At 45.4% G+C, this 20,833-nt stretch overlaps 1 protein-coding gene and 1 non-coding gene across 2 annotated transcripts in view; both read right to left on the bottom strand.

Moving 5' to 3' along the window:
- Positions 1-18,202, bottom strand: part of Mettl16 (methyltransferase 16, N6-methyladenosine) — a 78,021-nt gene extending 59,819 nt beyond the window's left edge. Inside the window, exons 1-2 of the mRNA XM_045159484.1 lie at positions 18,078-18,202; positions 7,141-7,268 (exon numbers count right to left, since the gene is read on the bottom strand). Coding sequence (XP_045015419.1) covers positions 7,141-7,268 — 128 coding nt within the window. The 5' untranslated portion in view covers positions 18,078-18,202. The remainder of the gene's footprint in view (positions 1-7,140; positions 7,269-18,077) is intronic.
- On the bottom strand, positions 14,474-14,609 carry LOC123463831. Its single transcript, XR_006639204.1, has one exon. It is a non-coding gene; the product is annotated as a small nucleolar RNA SNORA70 (small nucleolar RNA).
- Positions 18,203-20,833: the final 2,631 nt, after the last annotated feature.

The following is a 20,833-nucleotide window of genomic DNA, read 5'->3' as shown; positions in this document are numbered from 1 at the left end:
TTAACTCTGTCATCTCAGGGTGGCCTTGAACTCATGACAATCCTCCTACCTCTGCCTCCGAGTGCTGGGATTAAAGGCGTGCGGCACCACGCCCGGCAAGAAAGTTAATTTATTTGAGAGCGACAGACAGAGAAAGAGGAAGAGATAGAGAGAGAGAATGGGCATGCCAGGGCCTCTAGCCACTGCAAACGAACTCCAAACGCATGTGCCACTTGTGCATCTGGCTTACATGGGTACTGGGGAATTGAGCCTTGAACCAAGGTCCTTAGGCTTCACAGGTAAGCACTTAACTGCTAAGCTATCTCTCCAGCCCAAAATTAACTCTTTAAATTACACTTAACATACTGGTCTTGGGAGATGGCTAAGTGATTAAAAGGCTTTCAAGCAAAGCCTGATGGCCCACGTTTGATTCCTTAGTTACTCATGTAAAGCCAGATGCTCAAATATGTGCAGCAGCAAGAGGCCCTTCTTTACCCATGCTCCATGGCCCCTGCCTCTCCTCCCTCTTACAGATAAAATAAATAAATAAAATGCTAAAAAACAGCAACAACAACAACAAAAAAGAGCTTGGTGTGGTGGTGCACCTCTTAAACCCAGCACTTGGGAAGCAGAGGTAGGAGGATCGCCATGAATTCAAGGCCACCCTGAGACTACTGAGTGATTTCCAGGTCAGCCTGGGCTAGAGCAAGACCATACCTCAAAAAAAGGGGGGGGCTGGAGAGATGGCTTAGCAGTTAAGTACTTGCCTGTGAAGCCTAAGGACCCCAGTTCGAGGCTCAATTCCCCAGTATCCACATACACATTTGCAGTGGCTAGAGGTCCTGGTATGTCCATTCTCTCCCTCCCTCTCTCTCTCTTTCAAATAAGTAAATTAAAAAAAAAAAAAGGGCAGGCATCTCAGTGATACACACCTATAATCCCACAGATCAGGAGGCAAAAGTAGGAGGATCACTGTGAATCTGAAGCCAGCCTAAAACTACAGAGTAAGTTCCAGGTCAGCCTGGGCTAGCATGTGACCCTATTTAAAAAAAAGGGGGGGCCCTTTCTGTGTCTCCCCAAAGCTCAGGCACTGAATGGGCCTACCTTCCTAGTTATAGTCTTGTCCCTGTGAGAAACTATGTCTTTTCCCTGTCCTGGAAGAGAACAGATAACTGATTTCCATTCTTTTCACTCTGCTTTAAAATTCTCTTTTTAAATATGGGATGGTGGGCCTGGTTTGTTCCAGCAAAGCTGCAGCCCTGGGCCTGAGGTGAGTGTGGAAGGTGCTGAGGTACAGGGAAGAGTCTGATAGTGAATGTGTGTCCCCTGCCTCTCAATTCAGCTGAGCTGCTTTCTCACAATCTACCCTTCAGAGATTCTCTGCTTGTGCTTATATAGGTGCAAGGACATTAGTTCCAAAAGTTACGAAGGGCTGCTAAGCTGCCCAGTCCTTTTTGCGTGGGCAGGGCTCTTCCTATTGTGCCTTCCCCGGGTGCCTGTTCTAGCTGAGCCCTGTTCGTTCCAGCCTTCATTCTTCCTGGCTGGTTCTCTTCCTCTCCAGGACCATGTGAGACTAGGGGAGTAGGTGTTGCTGTCATTTGATTTGCCAGCCTGTTTCCAGTAACAGGAGTGAGTGAGACCCTCAGACCTGAACTCTGGAGATCTCATTCACAAAGGTTCTGAATACTAAGGCTTTAAAAATAAGCCACAGGCTGGAGGGATGGCTTAGCAGTTAAGGCATTTGTCTGCAAAGCCAAAGGAACCCGGGTTTGATTCCCCGGGACCCACATAAGCCAGATGCACAAGGGGATGCACATGCCTGGAGTTCATATGCAGTAGCTGGAGCCCTGGTGCACCCACTCCCCCACCTTTCTCTCTGTTAAATAAAGAAATAAAAATAAAAATATTTTTAAAAAATAAGTCACAATTAGCCAGGCGTGGGTGCACACCTTTAATCCCAGCACTTGGGAGGCAGAAGTTGGCAGATCGCTGTGAGTTAGGCCACCCTGAGAATACAGAGTCAATTCCAGTTCAGCCTGGGCTAGAGTGACACCCTACCTTGAAAAACCAAAATAAATAAATAAGAGTATGCCACAAAATGGGAGTTTATCTCTAGAGTGGAAAACAAAAACGTAAGCACTACTGTAATTGGGACCACAAGGGGGTCCCCAAAAAGGAGCCCACTTCAACATCACTGTCTTAACCAGGGCCTCCCCCAGGGCTGGGTAAGTTTCTCTCTTACCTCTTTCTGGGTGGGAGTTCCTGTTCCTGTCTCAATTTTCCCTAGAGGCAAGTGTTCTAGAACATTAGTGAATTGCTTCAGTGCAGTCATTGCCCACTCAGGACTCATACGAATTATCCTTTTAAGTTTCCACACATTAAGTCAAGCCTCAAGAAAGCCAGGTGTGGAGCTCAATGTTCTGAGTGGTAGCTGGCTGCTGGCACCTCTCTAGCATTGTGCCATGTTCCTTCCTTGTGCCAAAATTGTGAGGATTTCTCTTTCTTTTTGGTGACACAGAAGTAAATGTGCGGTCACTGCAGGTGACAGGAAGGCTCCAGGTGCTAGCCAGGACCACCAGCTTCTGAAAGAACATGGGAGTTTGGCTGAGGCTGCAGGGTCAGGCCTTGTGCTTTTCTTCTATCCTAACATTGCAGGAGAGGCCCTTGACCAACTTTATCTGTCCTTTGGAGCCAAACTTTTCTAACTAAGCAATAAGAAGCTCAAAGCTGATGGAGTTTCAAGAATTCTTTCCGCTGTCCTTTGAATTTCCACGTATTTTTCCTTGTGGAGGAAGAGCCTGTGCCCACACCCCAGTTTGGTCAGGCTTGCCCTAGTGCTTGGAGTGTGACCTGTGACTAAAATCTCGGGCGGCTTGGTGGGAGTGGCCCTGCTGCTTCCACATGAAGTCCCCGCATTATAGGCCGTGCTGTCATCAGAACCCTGCTTGCCACTTGCAGTTTTCTACAGAGGTGCCATTCCCACTCCCCTTTTTCCAAACCCAAACAGGGTCTTTCCATGCAGACCAGAGTCAGCAGAAAATCAACACTTGCTGTCCACTTACTAGTTTAACTGTCTTATGGACAAGTGATGTTTGCAAAACTTGCTCCTCAGAGGAATCCAGCACATACACTTTTGAAGGAAAGACTGAGGGAGTAAATTCACCCCAGCCTGTTTACACGGCTTGTCACCAGCTCTCTCCATTTCAGATTGGTCTTTGGGAATCAGTAGGCCACAAAGCCTGGTGTCAGCACCAACTTAAGCCATGCCAGGAATTTGTCCACCTGCCAGGTTCAGTTCTTTAAGGTGCCTCTTCAGGGACACAGTGTGTCTCTCTGATTGGGCTTCTAAGTCAAAAGCCTGATGTTTGTGTCCCTCTTATAGGGGGAGCTTTGGACACAGGACTAGCTTTGTAAAGGGCCAGGTAAGGGTTTCTACTCTGCATATTGTAGAGGGGACACTACAGGCCCGTGAGTCCCTTACTACAGAGGTTGAGTGAACCTGATTTTCAATTAACCTGGAACCTTCTGTTTAGCCCCCTCCTGTCTCCCAAAGATTTTTTTTTAACAGTGTACACCTCCCCAACCCCAGCTGGTAAAGTGCTGAGTAGCTTCTTTGTACTAAAAGCATGGGAGTGTCTCAAGGAAGTTATTCCCTGGGAAATGGATCCCATGCTATTGCGCTGTCCCTGCCCTGCTCCTTAGGCTTCAGTACCAGACAGGCCCACACATGGTTTCTACACCCAGTGGCTCATCCCAGCAAAGTGAGGATGTGAAGCCTTATTTGCCCCTTCGAGCTTTTATTTGGCTTCTTAACAATGGCTGTTCTTCAGTCACTGTTTTTGTAAGTGGGGGCTTAATTTTGTCTTTTTTTATTAATCTTTATATTTAGTTATTTACTTATTTGAGAGAGAAAGAGGCAGAGAGAAGGCAAGAGAAAATGGGCACATCAGGGCCTCCTGCCACAGCAAACAAACTCCAGATGCATGCACCCCCTTGTGCATCTGGCTTACATGGGTCCTGGAGAGTCGAACCGGGTTCCTTTGGCTTTGCAGGCAAACACCTTAACTGCAAAGCCATCTCTCCAGCCCTATCTTTTTCTTTTTGACAGGGTCTCATGTACCCCAGGCTGTTCTCGAACTTGCTATGTAGTCTAAGATGGCCTTAAACCTTTGATCCTCTCCCCTCCAACCTCCTGAGTGCTGGAATTACAGGTATGTGCCACCACACAGACGATGCGGTACTAGGAATGAAACCCAGGGCTTCCTTCATGCTAGCTAGGCAAGCCATCTACCAATTGAGCTACATCCTCAGCCCCTTGTTTATTTTTTTAAACACCAGTAAATGTATTCAACCAGGGGAGAAAGAGGAGGCCAGAGGCCTGGCTAGCTGCCTCACTCGTATAATGTGGAGCCTGAAGACTTACGGCCAAGATGGCGACCGCCTAGCTGCACTCCAGATACCAGGGAGAAAAAGATAGATGCAGATCCTATGAGAGCTGCCCCAACATACCTCAAAAGGGGCCCAACTGAAACTAAGGACAATTGGTGAAACAAGCAAGGGTGATGTTTTCCTGTGAACTGGACACCAGCACAAAGGGGAAGGAGACCAACGCAGAGAAAAATCAACTCCTACCAAATCAGAGAGCCAGAGCCTCAGATGCCCCCAACACCTCAGCACTGAAGCAGACCAAAAATGAACCCAACATGGCTCAGGGAAATTTTGCAGAAGAGGGGGCGGAAAGAATGTCAGAGTCACATGTTGGGTCATGATTTGCAGACATTTAACATACCAATAACTGGGGACTAACCCCACAGTGCACGACCCATTTACATCAACAAGGAGGGTCTAATGGGAGGGGGTAGATCATAGATGAGCCTAAACAATGGTACCAAACTGCCTGTATTTGATGAAAAGAAAACTAATAAATCAAATTAAAAGAATAAAATAAAATAAAATATGTAGTAATAAAAAAAATGTGGAGCCTGCCTCAGGAGCAGCTCCTCCCCCTTAGTGCTGGTGCACGTCTTTGCTGGTAAGTCCCCTATGTTTGCCCATTCCCCCTTTCAAGATGCCATTTGGAGGGGAGGGGCCTGCTTCCCACTGTGACTAGGCTATGGAAATCTGACTACTTCATGATTTTGATAAATTTGTTGTATTCAAAAACTTGAAATGGAGCTAGAGAGAAGATTAGTGGTTAAGGCACGTGCCTGCGAAGCCTAAGGACCCAGGTTCAGTTCTCCAGGTCCCACATGGGCCAGATGCAAATGGTGGCACATGCTTCTGGAGTTCATTTGCAGTGGCTAATAGCCCTGGCACACCCATTCTTACTCTCTCTCTCCTTCTTCCCTCTCTGTCTCGAATAAATAAATTTTAAAAATCTTTTATTAAAAAAACTTGAGCCGGGCGTGGTGGCGCACGCCTTTAATCCCAGTACTCAGGAGGCAGAGGTAGGAGGATCTCTGAGAGTTCGAGCCCACCCTGAGACTACAGAGTGAATTTCAGGTCAGCCTGAGCCACAGTGAGACCCTACCTTGAAAAACCAAAAAAAAAAAAAAAAAAAAAAAAACTTGAAATGTAGGATAACATTAAGTGTTTATATTTTTGGAATATTTGTACAACAATTAATAAAAGCCAGTTTAATAACTTAAAAAAAAAAAGCAGTAAAGTTGTTTGCCTACAAAGCCAAAGGACCCAGGCTTGATTCTCCAGGACCCACGTAAACCATGTGCACAAGGTAGCTCATGCATCTACAGTTCATTTGCAACATGCCCATTCTCTACCTCACTCTCTCTCAAATGAATAAAACAGAAACCGGGTATGGTGGCACACACCTTTACACCCAGCACTGGGGAGGCAGAGGTAGGAGAACTGCAGTGAGTTCAAGGCCAACCTGAGACAACATAATGAATTCCAGGTCAATCTGAGGTAGTGTGAGACCCCCCCTACCTTGAGACCATGAGTTTGAGGCCACCCTACATAGTGAATTCCAGGTCAGCCTGGGCCAGAATGAGACCTTACCTTGAGGGGGGAAAAAAAAAAAGCAACCTAATAGGCTGGAGAGATGGCTTAGAGGTTAATGCACTTGCTTATGAAACCTACGGACACAAGTTCAATTCCCCAGAATCTACATAAGCCAGATGCAAATGGTGGCACGTGCCTATGGAGTATGTTTCCAGTGGCTGGAGGTCTAGGTGTGCCCATGTTCACTCACTCTCTCTAATAAATAAATAAATTATTTAAAAATAAAACAACAGGGGGCTGGAGAGATGGCTTAGCGGTTAAGCGCTTGCCTGTGAAGCCTAAGGACCCCGGTTCGAGACTCGGCTCCCCAGGTCCCACGTTAGCCAGATGCACAAGGGGGCGCATGCGTCTGGAGTTCGTTTGCAGTGGCTGGAAGCCCTGGAGCGCCCATTCTCTCTCTCTCTCCCTCTATCTGTCTTTCTCTCTGTGTCTGTCACTCTCAAATAAATAAATAAAAAATGAACAAAAAATATTTAAAAAAAATAAAATAAAACAACAGGAACAGGAGTGTGTGTCAAACACTGGCAAGGGGACACTGGTTATAATACCCATCAGCCCACGCCCAACAAAACACTGCCTCTAGAAGGCGTTAATTCCCAAATCTCCATCAGCTAGGAACCTAACATTCAGAACACCTAAGTTCATGGGGGCACCTGAATCAAACCACCACACCAAGCATGGTGGCACACACCTTTAATACCAGCTCTAGTAAGGCAGAGGTAGGAGGATCACCATGAGATAAAAGCCACCCTGAGGCCACACAGTGAATATCAGGTCAGCCTGGGCTAAAGTGAGACCCTACCTTGAAAACCAAAAAACAGCCAGGTGTAGTGGCACACACCTTTCATCCTAGCACTTGTGAGGAAGAGGTAGGACGATTGCTGAGTTTGAGGCCACCCTGAGACTACATAGTGAATGCCAGGGTCAGCTTGAGCTAAAGTGAGACTCTTCCTCAAAGAAAAAGAAAAAGAAAAAAAAAAAAAACACTGAGATCCAGAGAGTGGTTTGTCCAAGGTCACAAGAGAAATAGGGGAATGACATTCAGGTCTTTTACCATTCAGCCTGCTTCCCAATACATTATGTCCTTTGAGACCACACGACAATTGATATAGCATCAAGAACTTTTCATGTGTTACCTACCTTACTCTTCCATTCAGATTGATCTGAACATGCTGCTTAAAATCTGGATATTTCGATGCCAGATATGCAAAATCAGGAGGTTTGTCTTTGTATCTATTTCTTGCATGCATTGATTTACTCAGAGCCATCTTAAAAGAAAGAGAAAAATTAGCATATTAAGTTTATGTTTTATTTGTGGGTTGTCTAAGGTAGGGTCTCATTGTATCCCCAACTGACCTGGAACTCACTCTGTAACCCATGCTGGTCACAGAGATCCAACTACTTGAGCCTCCCTAGTGCTGGGATTAAAGGCATGAGCCACCATGCTCAACTCAACATATTTAGCTTCAAATGTACTTCGGGGGGGATGGAGAGATGACTTACTGGTTTAGGCACTTGCCTGCGAAGCCTAAGGACCCAGGTCTGACTCCCCAAAACCCACGTAAGACAGATGCACAAGGTGGTGCATGCGCCTGGAATTTATTTGCAGAGGCTGGAATGTGCCCATTCTCCTCTGTCTGTCTCTCTCTCTGTCTTCCTCTCCTAAATAAATAAATAAAATATTTTTTTCAAACAGTACTCCTGCCAAACATGGAGATCCACACCTATAGTCACAACATTCAGAGAAGAATAAGGACAAGGCCAAGAGGCCAGAAGTGGTGACACACACCTTTAATCCCAGTACTTGGGAGACAGAGGTAGGAGGATGACTGTGAGTTCGAGGCCACCTTGAGACTACACAGTGAATTCCACGTCAGCCTGGGTAGAGTGAGACCCTATCGAAAAGGGAGGGGAGGGGAGGGGAGAGGAGCGGAGGGGAGGGGAAGGGAGGGAAAGGAAGAGATGAGGAGAGAAGAGCAGAAAGGAAAGGAAAAGAAAAGTAAAAAAAGACATAGGCCAGTAAACTAGAAAGGAGATATAAAAGGAATAGAAAGGGAGGGAAGGGGGACTTAATAAGATGGTATTGTATATATGTAAGTAAAACAATAGATTAATGGGGATGAAAAGGTCTAAGTGAGGTCAGGAGAAGAGACTGAGTAAAAGAAAGATGGAGGGAAGGCTAATCAAAATCTAAGAGTATATAAATAAGTCATACAGAAACCTACTTTTTTTTGGACAATGGAACACACAGGAGCCACAGATTGTACTAGAAAATTTTCAGTGCCAGAGATGAGATGCCTTCCAGTGAGTGGTTGGCTAGGGAGGTCCCTGATGCCCCAAAAACATTACAGGCCATTGTCGAGGCCCTTGGTTTCCCACCAGGAATAGATGATAAGACCCTACTGCTGAAGACTCCATATACTTGGGCTGCAAGGTCACTGAGAAATCCTGCTGGAACTGAGCTGATTACCTCTTCCATGTAGAACAACTGACAGAAAGCTGGAAAAAGCCATTCTGCATGCAGTTTAATGGCACAGACAGAAATCACCAGTGAAGATAACCAACAGTGGACACTGCAAGGCTTATAATTGGCCAGCCAGGCCAAATGAGCCAACAGATGCAATAGTGGCATGTCTGTTATAGGGAAAGGAAACCAACAGCCCTCTAATTTGACTGGAGGCCCACTCCATGGGAGGGAATATATCCCTAATACTGAAAACCTACAACAGGGGTAGTCGTAATTTCTAAGGGTGTGACATCTGCTGCTGTCTGGCTAAAAGTATATACTATGCTCATCAAACTGCCCAGTAAGCACTTCTCTTAATGTTCATACCCATATATTAATGCTATTCTCATTTTTGGTTCAAGAACCTTCTCTTTTCAAATAGCAGTAACCTTGAGATGACTCAGAAGGCACCATGGTGCTGGGAAGCAGTGACAGAGGAGTGCTCAGCACAGAAATATCTCAGTCACTCCTTCCATGGCTCAGGGTCCATTGCAGAAGACGTGGAAGAAAGAATGTAAGAGCCAAAGGAAGGGTACGACTCTACATTGTGCTCCTCCAGACACAAAATGGCCTGGATATCCATGACCTTGCAGTGCCTGACACTACCTACACAAGACCATCATAATAGGAGGAAAAGATGATGACATCAAAATAAAAGAGACTGACTGAGAGGGGGAGAAGATATGATGGAGAGTGGAGTTTCAAAGGCGAAAGTGAGCAGCAGAGGGAGAGAATTACCATGTCAAAAAAAATTTTTTAATTATTTTTTAAAAAGAAAACAGGGGGCTGGAGAGATGGCTTAGTGGTTAAGCACTTGCCTGTGAAGCCTAAGGACCCCGGGTCAAGGCTCAATTCTCCAGGACCCACGTTAGCCAGATGCACAAGGGGGCGCACGCGTCTGGAGTTCGTTTGCAGTGGCTGGAGGCCATGGCGCACCCATTCTCTCTCTCTCTATCTGCCTCTTTCTGTCTCTGTCACTCTCAAATAAATAAAAATGAACAACAAAACAAAAATTAAAAAAAAAAAAGAAAGAAAACAGGGTTGGAAAGATGACTTAGTGATTAAGGCACTTGTCTATGAAACCTAAGAAACCAGAATAAGCTTCCCAGAACTCCTGTAAGCCAGATGCACAAGGTGACACCTGCTCACAAGGTGGCACACACTTCTGGAGTTTGTTTGTAGTGACTAAGGCTCTAGCACACCAATTTTCTCTCTCCCTCTCACAGAAAAAAAAAGAAAGAAAAAAAATAAAAAGAAGAAAAAAGAAAGAGGAAGGAAGAAAGGAGAAAGAAAGAAGAAAAGCCAGGCATGATGGTGCACACTTTTAACCCCGGCACTCAGGAGGTAGAGGTAGGACTGTCATGAATTCGAGACCACCAAGACTACATACTGAATTTACAGGTTAGCCTGGGCCAGCACAAGACCCTACCTCAAAAAACCAAAACAGAAGGGAGGAGAGGAGAGTAAGAGGAAAAGAGGGAAAGAAAAATAGCTAGAGAGATGGCGCTGTAGGTAAAAGGGCTTGCTATACAAGCATGAGGACTGGGACCTGAGTATGAAACCTCTATTACACACAGAAAGCACCAGGCATAGCCGGGCATGGTGGCGCACGCCTTTAATCCCAGCCCTTGGGAGGTAGAGGTAGGAGGACTGCCATGAGTTCAAGGCCATCCTGAGACAACATAGTGAATTCCAGGGCAGCCTGAGCTACAGTGAGACTCTACCTCGAAAAACCAAAACCAAAACCAAACAAAAAAGAAAACACCAGGCCTGGTGATGTGGTGATGTGCACTGGTAGTATTTTATTTATTCACAGGACTAAGGTTGGAAATGGAATACGTGGAGTTCTTTGGATAGTCTAACTGAATTGGTGACCTCTAGAATCAGTACAAGACCCTGTCTCAAAAATGGGCAGGCAACAGGTGCAATAGTGGCACATCTATCATGGTGGGAACCAACTTCCCTCTAACTGGACTGGAGGCCCACTCCATGGGAGGGAATACATCCCTGACACTGAAAACTTAAAACAGGGGTAGTCATGAGCCCTAGGGGTGTAACATCTGCTGATATCTGGATAAATGTATATACTATGCTTATCAAACTGCCCAGTAAGCACTTCTCTTTATATTCATACCTTATAATAATGCTACTCTCACTTTTGGTAGAGAATCTTCTCTTTTCAGATGGCAGTGACCTTGGGATGACTCAGAAGGTATCATAGTGCTGGAAAGAAGTGACTGGAGTACTGAGTAATATCTCAGTCACACCGTTCCATGGCTCAGGGTCTAATGCGGAAGAGGTTGCGGAAAGAATTAAGAGCCAAAGGAAGGGTAGGACTCCTTACAACATGCTCCTCCAGACACAAAATGGCCTGCATATCTATAACCTCACAGTACCTGACACTACCTACACAAGACCATCATAAGAGGAGGAAAGGGTAATGACATCAAAATAAAAGAGAGACTGATGGAGATGGGGAGGGGATATGATGGAGAATGGAATTTAAAAAAGGAAAGTGGGGGGAGGGCATTACTATAGGATATTTTTAATAATCATGGAAGATGTTAATAAAAATTGAAAAAAAAAACTCTACAAAAAAAAGAACAACAATGGGGCACTCAAGACCTCTAGTCACTGCAAACGTACTCCAGATGCTTGCACCACTTTGTGCATCTAGCTTTATATTGGTACAGAGAAATTGAACTTGGGTTATTAAGTTTTTTTTTGCAGGCAAGCTCCTTGACTGCTGAGCCATCTCTCCAGCCCTTGTTTTTTAAGTTTTGTTTTGTTTTGTTTTTCAAGGTAGGGTCTCACTCTAGCCCTACCTTGGAAAAAAAAAAAAAAAAAAACCTTACAAACACACCAAAGAGCTGGGCATGGTGGTACATGCCTTTAATCCCAGCACTCAAAAGGCAGAGGTCACCAAACAGCTCTGTAAGCACTTCTCTTAATGTTCATACCCATATATTAGTGTTACTCTCACTATTAGGTTAGGGGAAACTTCATTTTTCAGATAGCAGTGACCTTGGGATGACTTAGAAGACACAATAGTGAGAAGAAGTGACAGAGGAGTGCTCAGCACTGAAATAACTATCACACCTTCCAAGGCTCAGGGTCCATTTTGGAAAAGGTGACAAAAAGAATTTAAGAGCCAAAGAAAGAGCAGGACTGCTCACAATGCAATCTTCCAGACACAAAATGGCCTGGATACCCATGGCCTCACAGTGCAGATGCACAAGGAGGCACACGTGTCTGGAGTTCATTTGCAGTGGCGAGAGGCCCTAGTGTGCCCATTCTCTCTCTCTGCCTCTCCCTCTCAAATAAATAAATAATTTTTTTTTTTTTTTTTTTTAAGTTTGAGCTTGGCATAGTGGTGCATGCCTTTAGTCCCAGCCCACTGTAGGCTGAGGTAGGAGGATCACCATAAGTTCAAGGCCACCCCGAGAATATAAAGTGAATTCCAGGTCAGCCTGGCCTAGAGCAACATCTTACCTCAAAAAACCAAAAAAAAAAAAGTTTGAAAACAGTTCACTATACACCAGGTTTTTTAAAATTTTAGTTACTTATATATTTGAGAAAGAGGCAGAGAGAGAGAGAAAGAGAGTGATCTCTCCAATCCTACCAGTTTTAATTTTCTGTATACATACCTCTTGCAGACCAAATTGGGAAAGAGCAGAGCATTAAATTAGGGCAGGTACTACTCTAGCATTTAAGACACACTGCCATACATTAAGGAAATTACTAAAGGCAACATACGTAACAACATTATATTCTGAACATACATGGAACAAGTGTAATTAAAGACTTGGCAAATCCAGCTCATTTTCTACATTACTTTTGGTCAGAACAAATGCACAGAATTTCAATGAAGTCATTTCTTTGCTCACTTTTCTCCAGATGCACAAGGTGGTCCATGTGTCTGGAGTTCATTTGCAGGGGCTAGAGGTCCTCGTGCACCCATTATCTACCTTTCTCTCTCTCTCAAATAAAAACAAACTAAAATAAAAAAACTTTTCACTAGGGATTAAGCCTAGAGCCTCACACATGCTAAGCACATGCTGTACTGAGTTACTGTATCTCAGATTAACTAACTGCCTAATACAAAAGCACTGGGCTTTTAGGTAAATGTATGGCACTTTTCCAAATTAGTACTGTCACTCCTGCCCTTTCCAACCTAGTCTACTTTCCTGGCTTAATCTGTAGGAGTCAGATTAGCCTCTTTGCTGTGCTGTAATCAAGTGTGCCACACTCAAGCTTTAGAGCTTCTGCACTTGCTTTTCTGTGTTTTTTTTTTTTTGGTTTATTGAAGTAGTGTCTCACATTAGCCCAGACTAACCTGGAATTCACTATGCAGTCTTAGGCTGGCCTCAAACTCAGTGATTCGCTTACCTCTGCATCCCAAGGGCTAGGATTAAAGGCATGTGTTACCATACCAAGTTTAAGATTTTTCTTGAGGAATGGCTTAGCAGTTAAGGCATTTGCGTGCAAAGCCTAAGGATCCAGGTTCGATTCCCCAGGACCCATGTTAGCCAGATGCACATGGGGTGCCCGGATCTGGAGTTCATTTGCAATAGCTGGATGCCCTGGCATGTCCACATGCCCATTCTGTCTCTGCTATCTCACCATCTTTCTCCGTCAAATAAATAAATAAAAATAAAAAATATATAAAAAGGCTTTTCTTTATTTATTTGCAAGGAGAGAAAAAGAACACAGGCATGAGAATGAGAACAGATGTGTCAGGGCCCCTAGCCACTGCAAACTCCAGATGCATGTGCCACTTTGTGCATCTGGCTTTATGTGGTCTTAGGGAATTGAACCTAGGTCATTAGGTATTACAGGCAAATGGCTTAACTGCTGAAACATCTCTCCAGCCTCCTAGATAAAACTGAAAAAGTTCTGTTTTGTTATCTGCTATATTTATTCTGTGTTCTGGTTTCAGTTCTGTTCTTTTGAAATAGTCTCTCACTATAGCCCAGGTTGACATGGAATTTATCTGTAGTCCCAAGATGTCCTCAAACTCACAGCAATACTCCTACCTCTGCCTCCCCAGTGCTGGGATTAAAGGCATTTTATTTACAAGTGCAGAGAGAGGGAGAGAAAATAGGCAGGCCAGTTCCTCCTGCCATTGCCAACTCCACTGTGTGCATCTGGCTTTACATGGGTACTAAGAAATCAAACTCAGGCCATCAGGATCCACAAGCAAGCACCTTTAACACGAGCCATCTCTTCTGCCCCGTATATTTTTTTTCTTTTGTTTTATCGTTGTTGGTTTTTCAAGGTAAGGTCTCACTCCAGCCCAGGCTGACCTGGAATTCACCTTGTATTCTCAGGGTGGCCTTGAACTCACAGGGATCCTACCTCTGCCTCCCAAGTGCTGGGATTAAAGGTGTCCACCACCACACCCAGCTTTAATTGTGAGTTTCAATATAAGACTGGTAGAGAATTCAGCAAAAGACACTCACACCAATGCAGAGCTGGCCATTTGTCCAGGGGATCACGATCAGGGATATATTTAACACCACAGCCACAGAAGATGAGCCACTTCTCAGCTACCATACCTTCAACTTCATCTGTACTGAGCTTGGTGAAGCCCCACTTCTTTGTGATGTGGGCCTTCTGGCAACCAGGAAACTTGAACTTGGGTCTGTGCAGGGCCTCAATCACATGCTCCTTAAGATTCAGGTAGGGTCTCACTCTAGACCAGGCTGACCTGGAATTCACTACATAGTCTCAGGGTGGCCTCAAACACATGGCGATCTTCCCACTTCTGCCTCCCAAGTGCTGGGATTAGAGGCATGCGCCACCATGCCTGGCCACAAGCTCCTTATTCTGCAGCCTGACAAAGATAGACATGATTACCTGGCCAATATGAACCCTGGCTATTGGGCTTCCCAAAGGCACCCCATATACCTGTCTGGAGCCTAGACTGGGGATAGCATGAGAACAGAAATATGGACATCCACCAGAAGATGTCTCCAACATCCCTTAGGGCAACTTATACAAGAAACAGGCTACATACACTACCCAAGGAGGCTGCTGTTTGCAGCCACTGCACACCTGGTCCCCATGAGGAAAGGAACACTGACAGCTTAATTGGTTGCAGATTGTCTTTACTTTTGGACAAGGTCTCATGTAGACCAGGCTGGCCTTGAAAGCCTGAGTCTTCTGCCTCCACCTCATGCAAGTGTTGGGGTTTCATGAGTGTGTGATCTTAAAGGCCTTGTACTTGTTGCTATTCACTCTACATGGATTGTTCTTCCCCTGAAATACAAACACACTGAAGGTACTCTCGTTCTTTGGTCATATGTCACCTTATTAAGATTTTTCCTGGGGCCTGAAGAGACAGTCCTGTGGTTAAAGGGGACTGCTTCCAAAGCCTGTCAGGCTGAGTCAAATTCCCCAACTACACACACGTAGCCTAAGACTAGATAGTGAATTCCAGGTCAACCTGCGCTAGAGCAAGACTATACCTCATTAAAAAAAGGGGGAGAGGAGCTGGAGAAATGGTTTAGCGGTTAAGGCACATGCCTGCGAAGCCTAAGGACCCAGGTTCAATTCTCTAGGTCCCACGGAAGCCAGATGCACAAGGTGGCACATGCATCTAGAGTTCCTTTGCAGTAGCTGGAGGCCTTGGTGCACCCATTCTCACTCTCTCTCCCTCTCCCCCTCTCTGTCTCAAATAAATAAATAAAATAGATAAACAAAATGTTTAAAAAAATTTAGGGCTGCAGAGATGGCTTAGCAGTTAAGGCACATGCTTGTGAAGCCTAACGACCCAGGTTCAATTCTCCAGGTCCCATGTAAGCCAGATAGATGCACATGGTGGCACATGCATCTGGAGTTCATTTGCAGTAGCTAGAGGCCCTGGCGTGCCCATCCCCCCCTCTAATAAATAAACAAACCTTTAAAAAAAAAAAAGAAGGCCCAAGACAGTCATGACGGCGCACACCTTTAATCCCAGCACTCGGGAGGCAGAGGTAGGAGAATTGCCGTGAGTTTGAGGCCACCCTGAGAATGCAGAGTGAATTCCAGGTCAGCCTGAGCTAGCTTGGTGGTGGAGCACACCTTTAATCCCAGCACTCAAGAGGCAGAGGTAGGAGCATTGGGTTAGAGGCCTCCCTGATGCTACATAGTGAGTTCCAGGTAAGCATGGGCTAGAGTGAAACCCTTCCTTAAAAAACAAACAAGATGGCTTAGTGGCTAAGGCACTTGACTGCAGAGCCTAACAACTAGGGTTAGATTCCTCAGTACCCATGTAAAGCCAGATGCATAAAGTAGTAAATGCATCTGGAGTTAGTTTGTAGTGGCTAGAGGCCCTGGCAAACCCATTCTCTCTATCTGCTTGCAAATAATTTCTTTTTAAAACTATGAGCCACCATATCCGACAGACATTTCACATTTGGAGGGAGGGCCATGACAGGGTTTGAGGCAGGGTCTCATTCTAACCCAGGCTGAGTTGGAATTCAATCAGTAGCCTTAGGCTGGCCTTAAACTCACAGTAATTCTCTTATTAAGCTGGAACTTTAAAGGCATGAGCCACCACATCCAGCTCAATTTTTTTTAAAGATTTAGAGAGACTTTATTAGATTAACAGAAGGAAGTAGGGCTGGAGAAATGGCTTAGTGGTTAAGGCACTTGTCTGCAAAGCCAAAGGACCCAGGTTCAATTCCCCAGGACCCACATAATCCAAACATGCACGGTGGCACTTGCATCTGTAATTCGTCCACAGTGGCTGGAGGCCCCAGCACACCCATTTTCTCCCTCCCTCCCTCTCTCTCTCTCTCTCCCACTTCTGTCTCTCTCAAAGAAATAATAAAAATATTAGCCAGAGAGGTAGGAAAATCGCCATGAGAGCACCCTGAGACTACATAGTGAATTCCAGGTCCGCCTGGACTAGAGTGAGACCCTACCTCAAAAGACAGAGAGAGAGAGAGGGAGGGAGGGAGGGAAGGAGGGAGGGAAGTATAGCTATAAAGAGGTCCTGCCAGAAGACAGGAGAAGTGAAGCCCACAGCTCTATTTTTTTAATGGTTTATTTACTTAGTTATTTGCAAGCAGAGAGAGATTAAAAGAGAGAGAGAGAGAGAGAGAGACAGATGGACCCACCAGGGCCTCTAGCCACTAAAAACAAACTCCTGATGCATGTGCCACTTTGTGCATGTGGCTTTATGTGGGCATTGGGGAATCAAACCCAGGTGGTTAGTCTTTGCAAGCAAATGCCTTAACTGCTGGCCAATTTCTCCAGCCTCTCAGCTCTATTTTTAACTAATTTCAAAAAACCTTCCTTGCCAAGCCTGGTGGTGCATGCCTTTAATCCCAGCACTTGGGAGGCAAAGACAGGAGGACCACTGTGAGTTCAAGGTCAGCCTGGGACTTCAGAATGAATTCCAAGTTACTCTGGGCTGGAGTGAGACCCTACCTCAAAGAATCAAAAAAAAAAAGGTCGTGAGGGATGGCTTAGTGAATAAAGCACTCACCTGCAAAACCAAAGGACCCAGTTCAATTCTCCAGGACCCACATAAGCCAGATGCACAAGTTGCTTGCATGCTTCTGGAGTTCATTTGCAGCAACTGAATGGCCTGGCACATCCAATCTCTCTATCTGCCTCTCTCTCTCATAAATAAAATAATTAAAAAAAAAAAAAAAGGATAACAAGCCGGGCGTGGTGACGCACACCTTTAAAATCTCAGCACTTGGGAGACAGAGGTAGGTGGACTGCCATGAGTTTGAGTCCAGCCTGAGACTACAGAGTGAATTCCAGGTCAGCCTGAGCTAGTGAGACCCTTACCTTGAAAAACTAAAGAAAAGAAAAAGAAAAAATAAACAAGTTTCCTTGCCAGTAAGCTTCAAGGAGGAAAAATATTTGTTCACTAAGACATCCCAACACCAAAAATAGGACCGCCAAAACGAAGTACTCAATTAGATTGAAAGCTCTTAAGAGTGGGCTGGGATGGTGACAGCATTAGCCTAGCTAGCAGGAGGCCCCCGGTGTTGAATCCCAGCACAAGAGGGATTTTAAAAAGCATTATAAAGCACTTCACTGTTATTAAGCCACTGAACGCACTCTCATTATGAACTGGCAGTCATCTTAAGCCACACGTTTCGACCTTCCATCTTTATCATTTCCACATTTCCTTGGTTCTTCACGACCCTTAACTCTTTCAGCTACCATTTCTCCTAATAGATAAACCTGTTACTCGTCTATTGGGCTTTCAGAATGTGGAGCTCCTCCACAGACCCTTCCACCTCGACTCCAACCTCCCCTTTCCCACCCGCCTTCCCTGTCCCGCTTCTAACAGGTCCCCGGCTCTTGCACTCCGTCCAACATCTTAGCCACTCTGGTTTTCCCGCCTCCGTTCTCCATCTCTCTCAACATCAACTCGGAGGTAATGAGGGGGATCGCCCACTTCAGTCCTTCAACTCCTCCTACCTGCTCACCCCCAAGACCGCAGCCGCGCGCGCACCCTGAAACCAAGCATCCCAGGAACCAAAAACCCCACAACCACAACGAGGAAGCCACCGACCCACGGGTTGAGTGACCCACAACTGCAACCAGCACAAGGATGACCCACCTGTAAGGCCCACGTTCCCACTTGATAGCGTGTTTGAAACTTTAAACCACGCACTGCGCGAAGCTCCTAGAAACGCAGGTGTTACGCTGCCAGCGCGCCGCCATCTTGTGAAACCAAGATGCCTGGTGATTGGAGGAGTCAATCTCGCGAGATCTTCGTAGGCTGGCCTGAAGAAAGAGGATTGTGTCGCGATACCTGGAATCTGGAGCTCCTTTTAACTAGAAGGTGGGGGCGTGGTAGCAAGTAGAGTCCTTTTTAGTGTGAAGTATAGTGTGCTTACTATAGAAGTTTTTGATTGGTTTGGCTTTGTTTAAGATGTTTTGTAATACAAGAGCTTTACTGTAGCCCAGGATACCCAGGAAACCCAGGAATTATCTAGAACACACTAGGCTCGTAGCAGTCCTGCCTCAGCATCTCGAGTGTGAGGAGAAACAAAGAGTAACCTACCAGGCAGGCTAGGAACTTTTTGGTCTTTTCGAGGTAGGGTCTCACTCTAGCCCAGGCTGACCTGGAATTCACTAAACAGTCTCAGTGTTACCTTGAACCCATGGCAATCCTCCTACCTTTGCCTCTGTAGTGCTGGGATTAAAGTTGTGGGCCACCACCCCCGATTTTAAAACTTAAAAAAAAAAATTTTGGGACTGGAGAGATGGCATAGTGGTTAAGGTGCATTCCTGCGACGCCTAAGGACCCAGGTTCTATTCCACAGGTCCCATGTAGCCAGATGCACAAAGTGGCGCATGCTTCTGGAGATCCTCGCAGTGGCTAGAGGCCCTGGCATGCCATTTTTTTGGTTTTCCGACATAGGGTCTCACGCTTGCTCAGACTGACCTAGAATTCACTCTGTAGTCTTCAGGGTGGCCTCGAACTCTCAGCGATCCTCCTACCTCTGCCTCCCAAGTATTGGGAGTAAAGGCATGCACCATCACACCCGACTTTTTTTGGGGGGGGGGAGGGAGAGCATGTCCATTTTCACACACTCTCACCATCTGTCTCTAATAAATAAATAAAAATAAATTTAAGCTGGGCGTGGTGTCAAGCACCTTTACTCCCAGCACTTGGGAGGCAGAGGTAGGAGGATTGAGTTTAAGGCCTCGCTGAGACTACATAGTGAAATCAAAGTCAGGCTGGACTAGAGCAAAACCCAATGTCAAAATAAATAAATAAATAATTTTTAAAAAGTTTTTTTTCAAGGTAGGGTGTTACTCTAGTCCAGGCTGACCTGGAAGTCACTATGTAGTCTCAGGGTGGCCTCGAACTCACTGCCTCACAAGTGCTGCGATTAAAGGGGTGCACCACCATGCCCATGTAAATAATTTTTTTTTTTTCATTTGCACACATAGATGGGGATGGCACCAGGGACTATTGCCACTGCAAATAAACACCACCAGGGCCACTTTTTGCCTCCAGTTTACATGGGTGGTTTGGAAATTGAACCCTGTCTAGGAGACTTTGCAACCAAGCATCTTCTCAAGCCCCTAAATTTTGGGGGGGTTGCTGGAGAGATGGCTTAGCAGTTAAGGCACATGTCTACAAAGCCTAAGGACCCAGGATCGATCCTCCATGTCCCACTTAAGCCAGATGCACATGGTGGCATAAGCATCTGGAGTTCATTTGCAGTGGTTAGAGGCTCTGGTCTGCCCATGCTCTCCCCCACCCACCCCTCTCTCTCTCTTTCTCTCTCTCTCTCTCTCTCTGTTTCTCTCTGTGTGTCTGATAAATAAATAAAAGTAAATCTAAAAAAATAATATTTTTGTTTGCAACCAGAGAGAGAGATGATAGAGACACAGAGAATGGTTGCGCCTGGGCCTCCAGCTGCTACAAACTCCAGAAGCATGCCCTTCTTTTTGCATCTGGCTTTCTGTGGGTGCTGTCAGTAAACTTTGCAGGCAAGCGCCTTAACTGCTGAGCCATCTCTCCAGCCTTTAAAATAACATTCTGACCCCAACCCACACTTACTGTATTGTAATATGTAGGGTTGAGTGGGAAATATGAGACAGGGAGAGTTTCAGGTTTGATGACAGGCAATAAATCTTTCTTTAAAAAAAAAAATATATTGTTGAGAGAGGAAAAGGTGAGCCTCAGAGCCACTTGTCATTGCAAACACACTGCCTTCACTTGGGTACTATGGAACTGAATCCCAGGCTGGCATCTTTTTTTGTGTTTGGTTGGAGATAGATAGATAGATAGATACTTTTTTTTTTTTTTTTTTTTTTTTTTGGTTTTTCAAGGTAGGGTCGCACTCTAGCAGCTCAGGCTGACCTGAAATTCACTATGGAGACTCAGGGTGGCCTCAAACTCACAGTGAACCTCCTACCTCTGTCTCCTGAGTGTGAGAGTAAAGGTGTGCACCACCACATTGGCTTTTTTTTTTTATTTTTTGAGGTAGTGTCTAGCTCTAGCCCAGGCTGACCTAAAATTCACGACATAATCTCAGGGTAGCCTCCAACTCATGGCAATCCGCCTCTGCCTCTCCAGTGCTAGGATTAAAAGGCATATACCACCACTGTGGCACATCTAACTGCTGAGCCAACTTCTCAGTTTGCAATTACCAGATCTCTATGCAATGCCATATTTAACCATCACAGATAAACGTGAGGTAGCAAGAAAATACTAGGCACTTAAAAACTGTTTGTGGTAAAAGTAACTAAAAGCAGGATAAAATCCTGGTTTGTGAGCTGGAGAGATGGCTCAGTGGTTGAAGGTGCTTGCTTGCACAGCCTGCCAGTCTGGATTCAATTCCCCAGTACCAATGT

Source organism: Jaculus jaculus, chromosome 9 (assembly GCF_020740685.1).
Source record: "Jaculus jaculus isolate mJacJac1 chromosome 9, mJacJac1.mat.Y.cur, whole genome shotgun sequence".
In the NCBI taxonomy this organism is placed as follows: domain Eukaryota; kingdom Metazoa; phylum Chordata; class Mammalia; order Rodentia; family Dipodidae; genus Jaculus; species Jaculus jaculus.
The sequence above is the reverse complement of the archived record's forward strand: the minus strand, read 5'-3'. Positions and strand labels throughout refer to the sequence as shown.